Raw genomic sequence first — 22,861 nt, 5'->3', positions numbered from 1 at the left:
TTTTAGGATTTTAGATTTTTTAATAATATCACATAAAAATTTCTTCTGTTTTCAAATTAGTTTTGTTTAATAATTTTTGAGAGATTGATAAAAAATTATTAAGAAAAACTAATTTTATAACAGAAGAGACCTAAAACCAAGAACATTTGGAAGCATGAATGATATCAAATACTTATACATCCGACTTCGATTATTGACGGTTCAAAACTAAATCGTGAACGAAGTCGAATTGTCTATTATAAATGTGATTGGATTTCACCAGACCGAGATCGGATCGCAAACGAACTGTAATCGACCTTATAGTGTGGATCCAGCCTTAATGTCCGTTTGATTCCCCTCAATGCTCTTTTATACATGCACAAAATTTAACGAGAACTTCTTATATAAGTAGTATACATAAATGAATCGTAAATTGCTTAAATTAAGGCAAATATGCAATAACAATGATAGTAGATAAATATACAATTCAGCCATTTCTCTGCGCTAGTTTTGTCGATGCGCTTAAAAATAACTGAAAATTTTTTACCACTGTACTATTAATAGTGAATTTTGATGTAGCGTCTATGTGTCACTTTGGTGGCCGGTTGACGGTGATAATGTTGAATTTTTTTCAGTACACTCAAGAATGGAGGTCAATATAAGTTAAAACTAGAAATTTTCAAATGAAACTACAAACGCGTGAAGGTACCTGATGGAATATAGAATAAAATGAAATTAGTTGAATCATTAAGTCGTTTTCCAATGAGTTTAACCATTAGTATTTCTATTAATCTCAATTCTTACAATTGTACAATTATCCAAGAATACGAGGTATGATAAATAACTAAATTATTGTATCTCGGCCGTTCCTGGTCTCTAATTGATTCATTTGCACTCTTGAATCGCTCATATTGGTGGTTAACAATCTCTAAAGTTAGTGAATCATCACCATAGACAAATTTTAAACAAAACTTTGTTGATAATCCATGCCTTCAACAATCACCGCAAATGCCAAACGTCTATAATGCAGACTGCAAACACCGTCCGGATATACATTTTATACTTTCGCGCTCCTCTCGTTTTTTGGCTCTAGAAAATCGAAAAATCGGCCGGTTTCGATGATTTTTTTTTAAATCTTCGTTTTTACGACGGATTTATGAAAAAATATGGGAATAAAAAAAATTAAAACTTATATTGGTTAGGTTAGGTTAGGGGGGGTGTGCTAAAAATTCAGAACAATTGTTCACATTTGGTCTGCGTATCAAGCATCCCCCCTCGCCCCACTCCCAATTATCTTTAACAGTCAACCTTGTAAGATACCATTTTTGCAAACGATTATATGTGAGAAAAGGTCAATTTTAAGAGAAACTGTTATTATTTTTAATTGTAAAAACATAATAAATCAACATTTATGTATAGATTTTTTTTCAATTTGTTCATTTTTTGTGTAGATTACGAAAAAAAATATAACAAGTTCATTTGATTATTTGAAAAAAAGTTATCAACAATTATACGTGGATGAGTGCATTTTCATAAACAATTAAAGCCCTGAAACAATATAAGTTTTCAGTTTTTTTTTCCATATTTTTTTTTCGTAAATCCGCCGTAAAAACGAAGATTTTAAAAAAATTCATTGAAAGCGCATGATTTTTCGATTTTTTAAAGACAAAAAACGAGGGGATCACGAAAATATAAAATTATCTACATTTCTTTAAACCAATAACTTTTCACACTAGCTCTGTAAATAGGAATAAATACGAAAAACGTCAGAGGATTATTTTTGTATAAAATTAAAAGATCTACAGCTTTCTTTAGACGTTTCTTAGTATCACTGTTTTTTCAAAATATGAAATACTTTTCTATCAATTCTTTTCACCCATACGCAAAAAAATATCCGACGTACCTATTTCGGATACTTCAAAGTAACTTATATGAAAATGCAAGAAGTTACGTAGAAATCACATATGAAGACTTATTTTCTTGGTCTATACTACTACTGCTCGTAGCTAACAATCAAATTATTCCATCAGCGGTTTCAAATTTTTGAAAATTGTCTCTCAAAGTTCAAGGTGATATTGCATTTACTCCTCTACGTATGTGTGATTTGTTTCACATTCTTCTAATGGTAATTGTTAATTATCAACACAAAGTTATTAAAATTATTGTTATTTACATTTTCAGTATAATGATTTTGTATACTATCGACTCATTATGCCCTAATTTCACTCCTCCATTTAATCGACCGTCAATTTCCAATCTATCTATACACCAAAAGTGTCAAAACATTTTAATTAAAACTGATGCTTGAAGTAGAATCTAATGAAGTGTTACATTGTCTAACGTAACAATTTGAGACGCCTTGTACAATTTAAAAGTCCACCCATACATATATGATTTAATTACATCGTCTCAAGCTTCACAATTCTCGTATACTTTTCTCTCGCACAATATATCTGCAAAAGTAGATATAAACTATTTAGAAACGTAAAACTAGTATTTTCTAAATAAAAATCGTTGCCAGAAAATGTCGATGTAGGAGTATGCGCGCGCATATTTAGCTTTTCACTGGGAATCCGAGCTAGAAAATAGACAGTCACTGCGGACTCCCTGAGTTGTGTGGTGCTCCTGGACCTCTTTGTCATCAAAAGTAAGTAGCGAAACCTTTAAACCGTTCAAACCACTTTTAATTCACACTACAAAAATGTTTTTATTATAAGTTACTCCAATTTTTGTGCTAAATGTGCTTTTAGGTGAACCAGTGATCATTGTCACTTCGAACGTTTATAGTTGTAAGCGGATCTAACCATAGATGATATAAAACTATATCTAAATATAAATAACGCTTTTCAAATTCTGATGTTCTAATAATAAACGCAACTAATCTATTTTTATCTCATGTTCAAACGTTTGAAAAATCAGTGAACTCAATTAATCCACATTCTTTTCACCATATTATAAAATCTTTTATTCGTACATGTTAATATTAACTGACAACAGTTAGGAAGCGCCTAATATGGGAATTATTAAATAGGTTTCCACTGGGTTGAAACATACATTTTCACCATATATCTCCAACAAGGTTTCCTAAGAGGTATGTTTCGAGATTACTGTGAAATTAACCAGTGAATTAATTGCAAATTCTTTGTTAGATACGAACTCAACCGGCGGATAACAAAGTTAAGTGTAATTCAATACTATACTTGTTCCTTCTACTCCTTGTATAATATTATATTCACTCAATTTTCAAATACAACGAGAATTATTTGTACGTTTATAAATTATATATTAAAACCCCGTAGATTAAGTGGTATATGAGCAGTAACATTACCTCTACTATAAAAAAAATCCAAAATGTTACTGTTGAGTACGTAAGACGTAAATCGTAATGCTTCTTCTATTAAATTTATTCCAAACTTTGCGTAGCTTTCATTATCTATCTATCAAAATTCATTAATTAATTTATGAAAATAGTGTTCCAATTAAATATAATAGACGCTGACAAATGATGTGAGTAAATTCAGTATTATTCAAAAAGTCAAATCTATCCATTAATTTTCCTGAAAACATCTAACCCCACTTATATCTGACCTGAATCTATACAGGTTGAAAATTTAAGCTTTAATATTTATTTAGAGAGAATAACCATATATCCTTACGTAATCCTGGCACCGAAATTACAGAATTTTATTTATAAATCCTGTAAATGTGAAATATTTTTTCTCATTGTATTGCCGATTTTAGCGTATAGCTTTGTCTAATTATAGAACTTAAGGCAGCAGTTCCAGATTGCTTAATCAATAAGAATCTTTATTTTTGTTATTCTCAAAAAGAATGATATTAATATTGTGGATATTTTATTGAAATTTGATACTTCTAAAAATAATGTATGAATTTAACATATATCTCATTGTAAATAATGTGTTGAATTACATCATTTTTGACGAAAACAATCTAGCACAGAACAGTATATCTTACATTGAGCCAATCTTTATAAAGCACATGTAGCTCTTTGTATTTTCTCATAAAATAACTCAAAAAATTCCCTAATCTATTATACATATCTTGTAGATGAATTTTTTATTGATTACTTTTATTTATTAGGTCATATCAGACACTGGTCTCAACTGTCTCTCTTTGAGTATAAAGATTTTATCTGCTATATTCTGGAATTGTTTTCCAAATAGTCAATTGTAGACAACCCTAAGACTTACTTTTTTTATTTGATTCCGAATAATACTTAGAACTCTTTTCAAAAGTTCTTTAACGTTTTTGTCTACTCGAAACATTGAGCCATTCTTTATTAAGCACATGTAACTCTTTGTATTTTCTCATACGAAAATTCAAAAATTTTCTAATCTATTATACGTATCTTGCAGATGAATTTTTCATTAATTACTTTTAAATTATTAGGTTATATTAGACACTAGTCTCAACTGTATCTCTTTAAATATAAAGATTTTATCTGCTATATTCTGGAATTGTTTTCCAAATAGTCATTTGTGGACAACCCTAGGGCTTATTTTTTTTATTTGATTTCGAATACTACTTAGAACTCTTTTCAAAAGTTCTTTAACCTTTTTGTGCCCTCGAGACTCTGATATCTACCTTACCTATTTGAATTGATTAAAACCTATATCAAATCAACCATATCTTTATACTAAGTATAAAAAATTTATGAACTATCTTATAATAATTATGATTAAAGCTTCAGCTCTCTAGCTAATAATAATGCCTTATTTCAGATACTTCCAAAAATAACAGAGACACAAAGCACACAAAAATTGAAACAATACAAATAAACCATTGTTAACAGACTCAACCTTTGTAATTGACTCTTGCTACCTGCGATATCATCAACATTTCGATACAAGGATTTTTGGTTATTATCTCGACTACAAAATTTAGTCAATAACATAATTAATGTATAAGAACAAGCGTTGTAACTTCTGCTTCTATCCCATTGTCCATGACATTCCCTATATCATAAACTGATCATTATCTTGAAGAAACTTTTCCAGTTTTTAATAAAGTCGGTTAGTTGTTTTGACTAAATATTGCATATTCTATTCCAAGCTTTTGATTTTCCAATTCTTTTACTGTAGGAATCACTTTGGTAAACCCAAATCGCGCCAACTTACAAACGAACAATTAGAGAAGATAGTTCTGACAATTCCATAAAATGAAGTAAAAATGAGAATTAAAAAAATTTAACCAATATGAATAGTTTGAAAGATATGAGGCACTTACAAAAAATGTTATATTGATAAAAAAAACGAAACAAATATTCAAATTGAATACCACTCTTTATACTGTTAATAATAATCCCTTTTATAAACTAGTCAAACAAATAAGTCGAAATATTCGAAATTACATTGAATTAAATGTTCCCAAAAAAATCAAATTTAGTTGTCACTTAGAATTCGATGCTATATAGTGTGGAATCATAATTACTTATGGCTGAAGGTATTAAGTAAAAAAATCCTGACAATTAGCTTCCATTATAAAAAGTTGTAATGGCTTAACCGCAATATAATAGATTCTAATTTTTAGGAATACTTTAAAACGAATTGTTTCTGTTTCTTTAATTTCTTTTGCTACTAAATTGTTTTAATTTTAGATCTACTTTGATTGAAAATTAGTTTTTAAAATGCTCATATTGGACTCTCCTTAATATAGGATAATACAGTATCCAGTTGAAAAACATGCTTGTCCTTCCTTCAGTTTATTATACTCGTATAAGTAAATATAGTGCAAAACAGTATAGGTTATACTTGATTTTTTTTCCTAAAAAAATTTGTACAAGCTGTGCAAATTAATTGTACAGTTTATACAGAATAAAAATTTATACATTTTATAGAGCGAGTAAGAATTGATAAAACTTGAACCAAAATACGAGGTTATATTGATCATTTAATAAATAAATATTCTTCCAAAAGGTTTAGCTATTAATCACAATAGATAAATATGCCCATATTTGTGGTCCCAATATATTAAAATAGGCTGCAGTAACGTAACAACTGAACTCAAAGTGATGTGAACCTTGACCTCTAAGGTGTCCATATCTATTACTCATTAGCACCGCCCCATTAGTATTTCCAAAAATTGTTGTAAATACATATTTCAGGCTTTTCGGTGGATATAGTATGCGGATACCGTATGTCGTGCTTCTAGCTCCTTTCCTCCTTTAAATGGCTTTAGTAATGCTTGGGCATCAAAGAGAGCCCACATAAATCCAAATATAACCATATTACAATCATAATAAACAATTTTTTATCAGAAATATGTTTGAAAAGCTGAATGCGGAACCAATGAGGGATTTATATGGTCATCATTATATAGGTATCGCCTCTGAATTTTGAGTACTTATAATTTTGATAAAATGTTTGTGTTAAGAACATTTTATGATTTGATCTAAAAGTTACACTTCAAATAAATAACAATCTTATAAATGACTGAATATCATTGAAGTTTTCATATTTGAAATCACCTCTTATACTGCACTTAGGGATAGTAAAGATCAAATACTTCACGTACAAAACAGTGAATTAATAATACTTTCCGGCGACTCTTTTATTGTATTAACATATTTGCACACAAATAGAATAGTTTTTGAGTGGAATTGTGAGAAAGATTGAACGAATAGAGTTGAAATTAATTTTAAAACGTAAACTAACTTATTTCTGTCAACTACCAGCTGACGCCCATGAATCTTCATTTGAAAGAACCATAAAGGTAAAACCGTGTATAATTTTTAATCGAATATGGATCATAATTTGTCTACTAATGATTTATATCTGTCTCTGTCTAATTTCACTGTCATTGTCAGTGGCAGATAATTCAATAATTAATTTGAGTTTAGTTGAAGTAAAAGTGAACTTGAAGCCTCCTCAGTTAAGTGAAAATTTGAAAATGGCTGGTCAGAAAGGGTCATCAATTACAGAATAAAGACGATTTTTCTTTAAATACTTACCAGTTAACTTTATATTGGTAACATTGACAACAAATATGAAGTATATTTGCAGAGCTAAGAAATTGCAAAAATCTACCACAAGCTATTTCAATAAACAAAAGTGATTATATCAAATATAGATTTGTCTTAAAAAACGTTAAATACTCTAATTAGTACGTGATGTAGTGATGTATAAGTATCAAATCTGTATAAATGCAAATACTTTGACAAAAAATTTTCTTTATAAAAAATTATTTTTTGCAATAAAATGTTACGGATGGATGTGGGAGGTTGTTGCATATACTGTTCTCGTACACATAACTTTAGAAAAGCTATAAATGAAAATTACACCACACACACCAGTCACGTCTAACCGGACTGTATTTGGCAACGTCCTCAGTTTCGGTTTATTCTTGGATCAACCGTGCGTCTGTTATTCTCAACACCGATTCCAAAAATAACAATTTTCAATGCATTGAAACCGCCGAAATATATTCTAAAAAATATTTCACGAAACTTGTCACTACATTTTATATTGTAATGGTATTTACAGTAAGATATGGTTAGTTGAATATTATTCCAGCAATAAATAATAGGTGAATGATAAAAATATGAAAAATAAAATAATTATTAGTATCGAAATGAATAATACCAACAACCGTTTGTCTAACTGATAAACTATCTATGGTGTTATAATTGGTAAGTGAGCCTAAGAAACCGTTTATTAGGTTTCAATTTTCTGATCGTTGATATCAATAAACAATTTTACTTTTAATTTGAAAGTCACCATGGGACTGGAATCAAATCTTTCATTTGAACAACCCATATAAAAGAAACGCGATTTAGGCAACAGGAATGTATTTTCATCCATAAATTGCTTTGGTCATAAAGAGATGAAATGATTTCGAATTTCTAACGCATAACTGGCTTGAATTTTAGCCTTGAAGGTGTTCATTATTCTTCTTCGCGTGCTGGCTCTTTGGCTCCTATATTAGCTATAATATTGACTATTATTGATGTATTTACTGCTACGCGAAATAGCTCAGTTATTGATTTCCCGAACTATTAACGAAGATTTTTCAACCACGATTCTTTTACTCATTATTTTACCTTGGAGAACCAAGTGAAGAAGATCGTATTTGCAAGGTTGCGCGTAACATGACCAAAGTACTAGCTTTGTTCATGCATTCAAGAACTTCGGTGACTGTAACTCTAACGACACAAGTTATCTGTGTCTTTTCTGTAAGCCCCCATGCCTCTGCACCGTATAACAGCATAAGAAAGACATTTCATCGTGCCATCCTCATACACAGATCAAGGTTAATATCATGACTGCGAAGGATCTTATTTTAGTAGTCTTGCTCTTTATCTAGCTATTCTTGCTTGTATTTTGGCTGACAAAATATCGATGTTGGACGAAGGATTGGTAGAAAAGATGTATTCATATGTCACTTTAATCGAAGAAATTAGTGGTAATGAAACAGATGATTACAAAAATTATTTATAAATGGATGAATGAAATAATTGTTTATCCGTACATGAACGATTGGTTGTAACCATAAGATATCTGGCCTCCGGTATAAGGTTTAAGGATTTGAAATTTTCAGCTGTAAATTCACCAGCTCCAATAAGCATAATCGCAATTCTTATTGAAGTATAATGAGTTTCTTATCATTTAGTTGACATATACGCGATATGTAAAACTTCATACAGTTCAATAAATTGTTTAAGAGCTAGCTCATTATCTTCTAGGTTTTGAGAACTCTCATTGTCAATGACCATCCATAGTGTTATAAGATTCCAACTGATTACAATGCTCTGCACGAAAATCTATTCAACCTTTACACCGAGCTTTGGTTGAGGCCTTAGGGTCTCAACTATCTTTTGGGGCACCCACGTTGCTCATTTTGCCTCGTCCAAACTCAAATTTATTTCACTTATTTTCGTCAACAGAAACTTTAAAATATATTCATTTTTAAGTCACTTTCACATCATTGTTCAAATTTTTATCTGGTTTGTATCTGAAAAGAGAATGTTGGAAACAAAATTATTTAACACGTGAATTTTTAATTAGCTATTTTCAGTTCAGTGGCTAAAAATATTTATGTAAGTTCACCACAAGCGTACAAATAAACACAAGATCGTCCTGACGTGTACCTACTACTAATTACAGATATTTATTTATGCTGTCAACCGAGATTACCTTCTATTCAACACGACACGGAAAGATTTACCTTGTTAAAAATAATTTCGTTGGTGAAAAACTGCTAAAGAAAATATCTGTTGGCACTAGGAACGTGGAAGTTATTTCCTTTAGCTGGAAAACAAAATACAAATTTTTCAGTTATAAAACCAAATAAATATGTTCTTGAGACTAAAAAGATTGCAACTTTGTCTTAGAGGTAGACTTTTCCTTGGTTTCTGTAATTTTTTTTTTAATTCTAAAATAAAGTACAAAGCTAGTCCTTGCCTCAATTTTATTGATTATTGAAGTGGCATGTGGTTCTAGAGACCAATACGTGCTAGGTATTGTCTATTTTTGGTTTCAAAAATAAAAGAAGAATATAATTGTAATAAAAAACTATAGAATGGATGTCACTTGTTAGTATAGAGAAACGTATTCTTCTTCTGTTTCTTTCCAATTGTACAACTTGAGCACTCAATTGAGCTCATGCGTAAGCAATGTTCAAACCGCATGTTGCAAATAATGTTGTTGGTAGAAAGCTGCAAAAGAAAATATCTGTTGATAATAGAAAGGTGAAAGTTATTATTATTATTTTATATACCAATACGAAAACAAAATCCAAATTTTGCCGTTATAAAACCAAATAAATGTGTTGTTGAGACTAAAAATATCGCTAGTGATAGCAAGCTTGTCTCAATGGTGGACATATTCATGTAACTTGTCCTTGGTTTTCGAAATTGTTTTTTTAATATTGAAATAAAATACAAAATTAATCCTCGCCTCAATTTCATTGAGTATAGAAGCTTAGGGACTAATATTTGTTGGGTACTGTCAAAACTAAAAGAAGAATATAATTGTAAGAAAAGGAACGGATCTCAGTTGTTGATATAGAGAGTCGCAATCTACTGTTGTTGCTTTCCAATTGCATAACTTGAGCACTCAAAGGAGTACATGCGTAGGAATGTTTCAAACGCATTTTCCAAATTGACTTATTTGGTGTATTCCACTGAGTGTTCACATGAAATACTCTTTCCGGCTAAGAAGATAACGCTCACGACGAACAATATCAAGAGGTGGGCGTTGAAAGAAAACTGAAAGCAACAAGAATTCAAACATGAGAATCTATCTCATTATTTGATGCGGTGTGTAATACATATTATAAGTCATTTTGAAGCGTTCTTGTGACGCATAACCAAATCTTACTATCGCCGCAGAAGACATTTTGATTTTACTTTAATGAAAATTAGTTAAACACTTCACTAAAAAATTCAATGACTCATAAATAATTATATGATTACTATATTAATAATTGTTAGTGAAATAATTGAGAAAATATTTTCATAGGCTTGCAGCAAACTGTCTTATATATATAAAGCCAGTAACATCAAAATGACAAAAGACATAAATATTAAGTCTGTTAATCTTTGTCGATATGCTATGGCTTTTAAATTTGAAAATTTGCATGGATTGAATTAGGTTAGGTTGTTACGAATGACGTTGATTTTATTATAATTTGTTGTCAAAATGTAACACATTGATAATTAATATTCAGCAATATATGTTGTTTCTAAAAACAAACGTTTTTTGTGGATATTTTCTGTTATCAATACTTTGGTAGATTTATTATCCATAAATGGCGTTCAGTAAGTGAAAATCTGTCAGGATATAATTTTCTATCACTAATTTGAGATGCATTGCGCGTTTATTGATTCACCATTTAGATTGACCAATATATTTTTCGACACAATTTATATAAGGAATTTAATAAATTTATTGGTTGGTGATAATATTGATTTTATTAAAAATTCATTCGTAAGTATTAGTTAGAATTGTCCTTTATACAATCTAACGTTAATTAATGACCACAATAGAATGTTGGCCAGACAATATAATTAGGCATAAGTGAAGCTAAAAATATATCTTATTGTTAGCTAGGATCCAAGATTTTAAAAGCTTTCTAGAACAATTTATTTTTATGCTACCCCGATTTGTTATTTGACGAGTTTACCATACGAACAACTAGTAGTTTTTCTCGAAGCTCCCAGTTCTTAATTAATAATTTTTGTTCCAGAGTTTTTTTAAATCTCCTTAACCATGTCTGACGAAGAAGAAGTTTACTCGTAAGTACATAAAACTTGTTGAAAGTTAACGAAAACGCCATAGGAGCTTGAAGCAATAACTCCCTATTTCCTATTTGTTTTGGTTAAATTTGTATTATATACTTTTTATATGACATGTGATATATTTTTTAAATATTATCATTAAAACGATAATATTCTATTTAATTTGAGTAACCATTATATTTTTAGATGAATTTCGAATCTTTCAAGTTTTTACAAGTAACTTTATCCACATTTATCAACAACCAAGATCAGATTTAAACCTCTATTTGAACCAAATTGTGGAAACAACAAATATTCACGACATGTCATATAAAAGGTTTTTATTTTTGAGTCCCTTGAGCTTTGTTGCTAACAGCAGCGAAAAATCTTTTGTTCTTGTCTTCAATGTTTTATCTCGATATTTTCAGCGAAGAGGAGGAGGAGGAGGAAGTCGTTGAAACGTAAGTAGCTATAAACACTTTAACAATAAACAGAAAAATATTAGTAGTTACTTTACGGGATGCCTAAACAAAGATAGACATAACTGTCGACTTTTTGTAAGCTACCCGTATTTATAATAATAATTCGAAATAGTAGTCTAATATTTTGATGTGTAAAAATTGTAGATACCTATATTTGTTTAAACTAAAAGTGCAGTTCTAAGTAAGAAATAATTGTTTAAAAAATTATACGACAACGAAATCCACGAATTCCTGTGTATATTTTTATTTCTGTTGAGGAACAAAGTATAGAGTTATAATAACTTTATCTGACCTGAAATCTTCATCAAAATATCTGAATTGACCACTTTAATATCGTTGACTAAGTCAAAAATTAGGATTTCCCACAAGTTAAGATTAAAGTTTAGACACAGACACTATTCCTTCATAAACGCCTTTTTCTTCATAAATATAGAAAACAAAATCGTTTCAAATTAATATGCTCAGAAACCTTAATTATTTTTACTTTCCGAAAAAATATGACTTGGTTACTTCCTCTTATATAAAAAAAGAAGACACACTTGACTATAATGTTATCAAAACTGAACTATTGGAATTCAAGTCCGAATCACTTTCACCGTTGGAAGTCCACGTTAGCTGAGCATAACCTCAAAAGGCTGTTTATATTTTTCACTTGTATTGACAACCCTCTGGAATATACTGGTGAAAAATTTTTAAAGAATATCAGCTGATATGTCTTTACTATAAACTCGTAGAGCATTATAACAGTATAATTTTATTTCAAAACAATGCAACCAAGTTAATTTTTAGAGTTTTCTGAGCCTTTGTGTAAATTTTGAAGGCCATGTAAGCTTAAAATTCGCATAACTGTTATCTTTTGGATTTCTCTTGGATAAATTGCCTTGTTAGTAAAGTATAGCTTCCTTAAATACCAAATCGACTTGGTCATGTTTTGCGGAACAGGAATGTCGACTTTACTGACATACTGACTCTATTTTACCGATACTACTACGGCAAATGCTCTTCCGAGCTACACGACAGGCAGACGAGGCTCATGGACACCGAGTCCGCCTGCAGACGCTCAGAATTTCAATTTATCGGGACCCATTGCTTTGGAGAAGTACAAGCCTGTGGAATCAGCTACCAATGCACGTCTTTCCCGAGCACTACAACCAACAGAAGTTCAAGATCAAGATCCACAGGCATCTCCACACTATTCGAAGAACTCGAGTGTAAAATACAAATACAAGACTCCTTCCAATCTTTTCACTCATAATTTTGCTATAATACTTGACTCATGAATAACTAAAAATTCATAAAGAATATCTATATGCTCAATTTTTTCTAGATATTAAATTTGATTTTGATGGAAATATGTTTCAAATTATTCTATGGAATATTTGAAAAAAAAAATGTTTGGAAAAGGTTTATATATTTTAAAACCAAAAATCTATTAATGATAAAAAAGGGCTGAAAAAATATTTGGTAAGCTAGAGGGAAAAGGAGTGAGCTTATTGAATAGCGAATAACCAAATACTAGAGTAATCAGAATTAAAACGACCAAACAGACTTCTCAAAAATTATTGCAACAATCTGAAGAAAATAAATAAGATACTTATAGGAAAGTACTTGGAGTGAAGATGAGAAGAAAAATGCTTAAAACTTTGTGATAATCAGAATGAAATTTTCAGAACGCGTTATCTCATAGTCTCATACTTTGTTCCAAATAGAAATAGTAGACATAAAATTACACTAATTTATAATAAAAATCTCCCTGGAATTATAGAAAAGAAATTCTTGCAAAAAGTATGGTTGAAATGAAAACTTTATAAGACAAGTATTATTGTAGAACTGCACAAATTTGTAGTCACTTAGTCTTGTTTTAATAGTTTGTGTTTTCTTTTTATTTTACAGAAAAACGTAAGTTTTTCGTCTAGTACTTCAAATAAGATACACCTGGTAGAATCGTATGTGTTCAGTAAAAATTAGTAGAGTAGTATAATTTGTTCATTATTTTGTTTTTTTTTTTTAATTATTTTTAACTGTAGTTTTAGTGTTTTCTGTTCTCACCTAAATATATGTTTTTTGTATCGAATTTTTCAATATTGTTCGATATTTTTTCATTTTTTCCTTTTTTTTCCAACGCCAACCCCACCCTGACCCCTTGTGACGTTCGCAATAGGACTACCACCACTACCACCAAAGTCGAGTAAGTTTTTTGTAGAAATTAATGTTCGTAGCTTCTCAGCTTTCAAGCCGATCCAGAAGCATAATATTTTCGTACATATCAAAAAATAAAAAATATATAAAAACTTTCTAAGATATTTAATATGTTTTTAAATTCTCTACACAGTATTTATTTTGAAAAAAAGTAGACAGACAGTTGTTATACATTTGTTCATATATCAAAAATAAGCTTTTGTGGAAAGTTCATTTAAATAGTTGATTTGATTAAAAGTCCCTTCTACAACTTTTTGGCAATTCTGTGAATATTCTTCTACGGACTATCAAATTATAGTATGACAAATCTAATGTTGCAAATGATATGTAATAGTTTTATTTTTGCTTTTTGAAGTCAACTCCTCTAGATTCAAGTTTTACTCAAACATTCTACATCACAATTTTTGGACTAATTATGAAACTTGAACTAATCAAACTTTATATCAATCAAAATATGACTATTGGGAACTACTCAAATTTGAAATTTGAACACACTGGTGCAATCCAGGTAATGAACTGGTTAAAATTATAAAGATGTCTACCTGTACATTAAAATCACAATTCTGTAGAAATACAATTACTTTGTAATTCCCAACATCCAATGAACAGCTTGAAAGTTTTCAGTTTCACACAACATATATCATTTTCATATCATCCTAAATTGATATTTCTTAGCTCTAGACGAACAAGTTTCATTGGTGTATGTGCAGAAACTCGTAGTCTCCAATTTTAAAATCCAACTTTCATTTTTAATGGGAAAATGACAATCTTCCTTGATTATAACATTGAAAACAGCAAAATATGATATTAAAATGAATTGTGATAGAAAGTAAGTGGCCAAAATAGCACTTGAGAAAAAAAACGAAGTACAAATCGAATAATGAATATCCCAAATACCATTCACAAAAAATAAAGTAACAAATCTCGTAAATGAACTGAACGTGCCCAAAATATCTTAGGCGGATCTTAAGCTATCATTTGGAATGACTCTCAAAGCGAAGATTTATATTTCAGTTGAAGGTGTAAGTTGAAGACTGGTATAATGATTAATTGACAAGCGGATTTCCATATATTCTGAAATCCGAGCTCCAATCACGTAATGTGGAGTGAAGACTAGAAGTCTTAATGGTGTATTATGACTCAATCGTTCTTGTTTTGATCTTGTAAATGCAGTCATGAGGACCGAAACTATTACCAATGTTGACACTAATGTTACTGACGATTAACCACCAAATTTTGGTTAAGGCTAATCTCTCAAGAGGTTATAAGATCTTTCATCGACTTTCTTCATGCAGAATAAATATGATGTTAAAGAAATTTTCATAATTGTCAGTATTGTTTGCTGATATCTTACAAAACAATGTTTAATCGCTGTACAGGTGACTTTTCTAATGAATTCATTCTATTTCTTATGCTCAATGAAAGGTTAATGGTGAAGCAAGGTTTCTCTTTACAAATTTCACTTAGAGACCTTATTGAAATCTACACTTGTTGATGTTCCTATGTCTACCGAGTTACTTCAATCAATCTGTCGTTTTGTATGATTCACAATCTAATTGTTTATCTATGATTCACCGTGTGGGTGTTGCTATACAATTCCATGTTTATAACACAAATGTACTAGTTTCCACTTGCTGAAATTTCTAATCTCAGTTAACGTATCTCTTGTTATAAGATCCCAATAGTGGTATGTATATCTTTAAAGCAGATTTCAAACACTTCTCGGTACAATAATAAAAGAATGAATAACGGGATTTATGATACATTAAATAAATATATGTACGAAATGTTATACGTATGCATTATACGCATTTCCAGCTACCCATATACGAGCCTGCATTAAAGTTTTTCAGTTTTTTACATGGCAAAAAGCTTCAACGAACTACAAATATTTTAACAAAAAATTTTTGGTCACAGCATTTTGTTTTTACTAATACATTTTACGAAGCGAACGATAATTGCTTCTTTTTTTTTTTTTGGAAAAATGTATGAGTTCGCTTACGTTTACGTAATTATTCAGAATAATCGTTTTTGTTTAAAAACGTGAGTAAAAAAATACATTTTCAGAATTTAAGAAACATGCTAAAGGATTTTCGAAAATTTGGAATATATTTCCCCAATAAATCAATACCGCAATTTAAATTTATACTATTTCCAAAAAGGTGAAATATATTCTTTGCTTGTAGCACGATCAACTAAAGATTTAATGTTGAAAAAAAAAATAAATAGATAAGCGCGAAGGAATTTACGAATTTCTAGTTCACAAAAAGATATTTGAGCTTCAAGTTATCATTGCTTACTTTACAATGAAATAATACAATACAGCGAAAGTAATTACTACTACGAATTTCTGCGTTTCTTGTTCAACCAGCACAGAGTCTATTATAAAATAGAAAACCTACTTTGGGGCTTTTTGGGTTACAAAATAATGTGATTGTCTTCATTTTCCACATCAAACGAATTTCATATTCATATTTCATATTTCATTCTGATAATTGTTGTGCATATTCATAAGCTGATCTTCACTTATTGTAATGTACCCGTGTTTCTTAGGCTCTCCGTAGGTTGCTACTTTGACCAAGAAAATGATCTTCTCTACTATGCACAATTTTATATTTCCTTGGTTTGGCTGACTCCAAAAGAATCTATAAGCATTTTCATTGCAAAATATTTTAATTGTGTAAATAAAATTTTATTTCTTTTGATACTTTTCATCCACTAGCTTATCAGTCGTGTGGATACATTCCATGAATTACTCCTTGTTGGCACTAAATATTTTTCTTTGTTTTGTCAATGTGCTTGAAAATTCTGTCCATTTATCATCAGAAATTTCTTAAAGAGCTTTTTTCTACGAATCTATTACAATTTTCGATTTGTAAAGTAGTAGAATAAATTTTCCAATTAGATGATATTCACTTTCTCCGTACTTCTTCACAATAACTGTTTCAAATTTAAAATCCGACCTGTTTTGTATGCCAACAGCAACAGCAAGGAATCATTTATCGTCATCGCTATCAATCCTAACATTTTCAAGACATACCGGCAGAATTATTACTTTTATTTAAGTTTTTATACAAATTTTCATAATAATTCTCAAGTACAGTCCACAAATTATGACTAACAAACACAACAATAAAAAACTAACAATGGTCACAACACTAATTTATGGCGCTCAAATATCACTAATAGAGTCATCTATTGGAGTTATTGAAACGAACTTTATACATATCTTAAAAACAGAACTTACTACAGATATTAGATATAATAAACAGGAGAAATATTTTCTCAAAATTTGATAAAAATAAAGACAGTTGATCGTGTTACTAAAGGCTTACAATATTTTAATTCCTATATTTCATTCATATAGAGAAGGTGCGGGAGATCCAGAATTCATCAAGCGTCAAGACCAAAAAAGATCAGATCTTGATGAACAACTTCGCGAATATATTGCAGAATGGCGTAAGCAACGTGCTAAGGAAGAGGAAGACTTAAAAAAACTTAAGGAAAAACAAGCTAAACGTAAGATTACACGTGCAGATGAAGAAAGGAAAATGGCGGAACGCAAGAAGGTAATAAATACGCAACGAAATCTCGAATGCATTTTTTTATATTCCAATATTTGTTTACAGGCTGAAGAAGAGCGCCGCATCCGTGAAATTGAAGAAAAGAAACAGAGAGACATTGAAGAAAAGAGACAACGTCTTGAGGAAGCCGAGAAGAAACGTCAAGCTATGATGCAGGCTCTTAAAGACCAAAACAAAAACAAAGGACCCAACTTTACCATTACCAAAAGGGATGCCGCAGTAAGCAATAAAGTTCTTTACACTATTTATAGAAGTAAAGAGTAATAGAGGGGTTAAACGTATGATAGGTAATTGCCTACTTTATATACGATGGCAATATTTAGCTCAATGATTTTGATTTTATTTAGTTAGTAGCGGTTGTTAAATAAAGTGTTTAATTCATCTTATTATATTATTTTGTGGCAGTCCATTTGTTATGTTTAACTCCTTTTGTTACGTTTTCTATGTATTTTATGTATTTACCAGTTGCTCCTAGAATTAGTATTACGTTTCGCATTGCATCAACTAAAAATAATTCATCCTCCAATTGTTTTCAAAATCATAATTTAGTTGAGTTTTTAAATTAATTTAAATTCGGGGTACATCATTATAAATCACTCCTAAATGAATTAAAGCAGAATTTCTATTTATATAAACAGATTATAACGATATGACCGATTTACGATCTACGACGGATACATTTGAATCGAATATAATTCCAAAGAAATCGTACTATTTGGGCAAATTTTGTACGTACATTGGGTCCAGAAAAAGTGTACCAACGAGCGAGAATTTGATGACAGATTCAGGACAAAATGATCTAATTTTATTGGTTTGTTACTAATCAATAAATATAATAACTCATCAATATCTTTCTTTTTCTATTAGGATTCATCTTTATCAGAAAATATTGCATTGAATTCTTTCCGAGCTCTGCGTTCCAAAATTCTGTGGTGATTCCAAATCCCATTTCGCCAGTCTTTTCTCTACTTTGCCTATAAACAATTCAATATCAAAATGTTGCAGCTCTATTTCCTTTAAAACGTGTACTCGCTCTGAGTTGCTAGCTAAACTGGCGTACCTAGTATATCGACTCGTGCGACACACGTGCGAGCCGAAGTTTCCACGTAGTGGTCGAGATTTACTCGCCAACATGCTTAGGAAGTTGCGCGTAACGATTCGGAACGAATTAGCAGTTCTAAAGGTCACAGACATAGATTTAGGAATACTATACTACATTCATATACTTTCTTTATTCAAAAGTTGTTAAAACTTCAGAAAACTGCCTCTAGTCTAAGTCAGAGCTGTATGTATTCCATTTTGCGTTAAATGGTGAAAATATATAAGGGAGTCGATAAATGGATAGGATACAAGAATTTAGAAGGAACATTTCTAAAATTTGATAAGGATAACTATGTCTAACTTGTTTTGGATTTCCTTCTAATATTGGAACACGAATTTCATTGAACTGCTCTGGTCATGAAATATAAATCACCTGAAAGGGAAAGCAACGTTACCATATTCATTAATCATATAGATTATTAACATAGATCTTGATTTTATGATCTATTAGGTTGAGATAGACAAAAAACACATGATCTTTAAAATGTTATTGTTGATTACAGAAAAAACCGTATTTAAAGTGTAGTGTGGCCTCGAATACTGTTCATATTGTGGGTGGGGTTCTATTTTCATTTGACTCGACAACCATTTACCTCATATCACCCTAACTAGGTACAGAAAATATTATTGGATTATTACGTAATTTATCAAAACATCAACCGATTTTTTTGAATACGTATACTTAATAAAATATTTAATATAGAGTTCATCCATGATACTGTTTGAATTTTAAAATTTTTTTTGCTGATTTTGTCGAATTATAGAAGGAACGGAAGAAAAATGTAGGAAATTATTTCAAAAATTTACTCAAAAAGAAGCAAAAGTATAAATATAAAAAAAAAACTATAATTATTGAAAATTTCATGCAAAAGCTAGAAGATACTGGGAATATTTATAAGCAAAAATTATGGTAGTTCGAACTACTATAGTTTCTAGTTATTTCGAGCCCGTCAGTTAAAGAAAATGTAAAAAATATAAATATCAACAGCTTTATTTTGTCATTGCTAAAATATGATATAAAATTTTAAAGACTGTACTACAAAACAGCTCATCATGGATTATCTAATACACCACAATAGACCAGTAGAATTAATGATTTCCTTTTCCATTTTTTCTCGGAATGGCTGCAATAAGTGATTGGCCCTTCCACTTTTCTTAAAATCGTATTTTGCTTGATTTAACTCACACTAATAAGTGGTAACTAATAAGTATCGAAAAAAAAACCAATGTTACAATGATATTATTTCAATAAATGTTCTCTGTTTTAGTCTAACCTCTCTGCCGCTCAACTTGAAAGGAACAAGACTAAGGAACAATTGGAAGAAGAAAAGAAAATCTCCTTATCTATCCGCATCAAACCCTTAGTTCTCGACGGTCTTAGCGTAGACAAACTCCGTGAAAAGGCACAAGAGCTTTGGGATTGCATCGTTAAATTGGAAACTGAGAAATATGACTTGGAAGAAAGGCAGAAACGTCAAGATTATGATGTAAGTATAATTCATTATTAAACGATGGGTGTAATAAAATTGTAATATTTTATTGTATCACATTATAAGAAATGGATGAACTAAAATATAAATAAAAAATTGGACATTGAACTAATAAGTCAATGCAGGTAATACAAGTAAATTAATATATTCATCTAAGAATTATTCCATTTCAGCTTAAAGAATTAAAAGAAAGACAAAAACAACAATTGAGACACAAAGCTTTGAAGAAGGGTCTAGACCCTGAAGCCCTTACCGGCAAGTACCCAGTAAGTATGAAACATTTTCTACATTAGATCGTTTTATTCCATTTCTACAATCATTATTGTATTTTTCGTTACTGTAATTACTGGTGGAATTACGTTGTTCGTGTGGAGAAGAAGCAGATAAAGATATACAGGATGTCCCAAGTTGTTTGTCGCAACCTTACAATGTTGTTATGTCAAATAATAAGCCCCAAGATGAAACGAAAATTACACATGACATTTATATGGTAATCATCAGGGCTTCTCAATAACTATGATCATTTCAAAAAAAAGTACAAAAATCCCAAGGCTCTTTAACCTGTCAATTACGCTGCTCATAGAAAGGAAAGTAATAACTTTCAAAGTTGAAGGAATACAAAAAACGATGACCCTTAAATACGATATCGCAATGCTCTTATTTATACAAACGGTGTATTTCACTTACGGAATTGATTTACACACTAAATTATTCACTATCCACTAACACATACTAGTGAACACTTATCTTTTTTTTATATTAATCGGGTTAAAACGTTCTTCACCGTCTTCCGATTCCCAGTTTCCATTTTTCTCGATCTTCCCACAGATCTTCTTCCAATCCTCTCTCTCGAATATCCTTCTCGATACCTTCTCTCCAGTTTAATCTTGGTCTTCCTCTCTTTCTTCTTCCTTGTGGTGCCCAATTTAAAATTTAAAAAAAAAAACACTTATCTAATGTATTTAAATACACAGATTAGTTTTTCCTATTCTGATGTGTTTACTTTATTATTTGGATTCTAGAATGTCGTAAAAAAAGCCTTTCTAAAAATTGTATCTACAAAAACAATTACAACATAATGTAAACAGCTTATAAAAACAATACAAAGAATTTCCGCCGAATAGGAAAAAACATAATGTACCCGGCGAAATCCCCCAATCTTTAGATTATATTAACATAATCTATACCAGTGAAGGAGTTCGTAACAATATTCTAGAGTAAAAAATATGTTATCATATGATTACGGGCCAATTACTTCTGTTTGATAGATCGTTATCGGGCTGATCCGATCATAGTTTCTAATAAGCCCCACATTAACAAGTAAATAACAGTCATCTAAATTCCAAGCATAACAATAGAACAGAAAATAGCCCAAATAAACTATTCAACCACTATGTGAACCAAACAACAGTAGAAAACCTCAAAAGAAATGGTCAACTGGCTCATTAGTGGAAGGGTAGGTAGCTCTCTTGTCATCAGATCAACTTACAGAATATTGTGATTCTAATTACTGATTGTACTAAATGAAAAAGAATACATGAGAGTAACCCAACTTACTTCAATTAAATACCAAAAATTTCATAAAAATATATTATTATGTTCGACGACGACGAAGGCGTCTATTAATTGAAAAAACGTTGGGCGCCAATTGTGACGATATCGAACACGATACAAATAAAAAGAAAAATCTAAAATATTCACCTACGTTTGCGATACTTGGAATTATACATGAAGAACACTTTCTCTCCCTGGATTTTATAATAATGTGTAAAACTATCATAAAATTTTGATTAATTAGCCTGAACATTTGTATTGATTCTAAGTCAAAGAAATTTATTATAAATTGTCGTTATTCGAGTTCTGTCATTTATGACAGATGTTGAAAAATATAATTAAATTTTGACAAATATGCAAATTAAGTTTTAAATATTTATATCCTATCTATGCCTAGTCAAACTATGTTAATTATTATGACGATCTAAAAGTTCAGTCCAATATGTTTTTCACTATGCGCTCAGAAATCTGTTTATCTGTGACAACTCGTACTGGATCTTAGGCACACTTCAGGATGTTTTATTTTTATTTAATTAACCGCTTAGAATCTTTCAATCACCATATACACTTTCGGATTTTTCTTTATTCACTTACTCCCGTAACGCTCCGTTAGGATTATTCAGTGACCACTTATACGTCAAAGTTTCTTATTTACTTTTGTTATCTAACTGCAGCCTTCTTTTTTCCGCCTCCTATAGTCTTTTTCAACGATTGTCAATTTTTTATTATGTACTTTTACGATGTGTTTTTTGCAAAACACTGAGAGTAAACTCTCCTAATTTCTTCTCTATATTATGTTTTTAACGCATCTAAAAGTTCTTGATTTTAGGTCTCTTCTGTTTCAAAAGTATTTTTTTTTGATAGTTTCGACTTTTCGTTTCGACTACATCATGTTTATTTACCATTATTATAAAAGAATTCCGTATTTCATTACAATATATACGAGTATACTATTTGTTTACATGAATACATGAACTTTTATCATAGTGATAATCATGATTTTTAATTTCAGCCTAAAATTCAAGTAGCGTCCAAATATGAACGTCGTGTTGACACCAGGTCATACAGTGATAAGAAACATCTATTTGAAGGTGTAAGTATATTTATTAGATATTCAATATCAACAAAAAAATTATCAATACAACTAAAATTCAACCAACAACAACAATTTAAATTGACACTATAGTCACAAAACAAGAACAGTTTGATATATTTTTCTAAAGGCGAATTTTAGAC

The 22,861-nt window shown here is 30.3% G+C and overlaps 1 protein-coding gene across 7 annotated transcripts in view; it reads left to right on the top strand.

Annotated features, from left to right (window-relative positions):
- The window catches only part of LOC130899652 (troponin T), a 239,364-nt gene that overhangs the window by 214,305 nt on the left and 2,198 nt on the right, over positions 1 to 22,861 (top strand). The window contains exons 1-9 of one of the 7 annotated variants that reach the window (XM_057809748.1): positions 2,362 to 2,626; positions 11,185 to 11,233; positions 11,644 to 11,676; positions 13,859 to 13,885; positions 17,264 to 17,465; positions 17,526 to 17,699; positions 19,850 to 20,068; positions 20,245 to 20,337; positions 22,638 to 22,718. In XM_057809748.1, the coding sequence (XP_057665731.1) occupies positions 11,208 to 11,233; positions 11,644 to 11,676; positions 13,859 to 13,885; positions 17,264 to 17,465; positions 17,526 to 17,699; positions 19,850 to 20,068; positions 20,245 to 20,337; positions 22,638 to 22,718 (855 nt within the window). In that variant the 5' untranslated portion in view covers positions 2,362 to 2,626; positions 11,185 to 11,207. Of the gene's footprint in view, positions 1 to 2,325; positions 2,627 to 11,184; positions 11,234 to 11,643; positions 11,677 to 13,858; positions 13,886 to 17,263; positions 17,466 to 17,525; positions 17,700 to 19,849; positions 20,069 to 20,244; positions 20,338 to 22,637; positions 22,719 to 22,861 lie in introns of those variants that run through there. The other 6 variants (XM_057809746.1, XM_057809750.1, XM_057809749.1 and 3 more) reach the window with 6 other exon arrangements.

This window comes from Diorhabda carinulata, chromosome 11, assembly GCF_026250575.1.
Source record: "Diorhabda carinulata isolate Delta chromosome 11, icDioCari1.1, whole genome shotgun sequence".
In the NCBI taxonomy this organism is placed as follows: domain Eukaryota; kingdom Metazoa; phylum Arthropoda; class Insecta; order Coleoptera; family Chrysomelidae; genus Diorhabda; species Diorhabda carinulata.
Note: the sequence above shows the minus strand (reverse complement) of the source record. Positions and strands in the feature narration are given on the sequence as shown.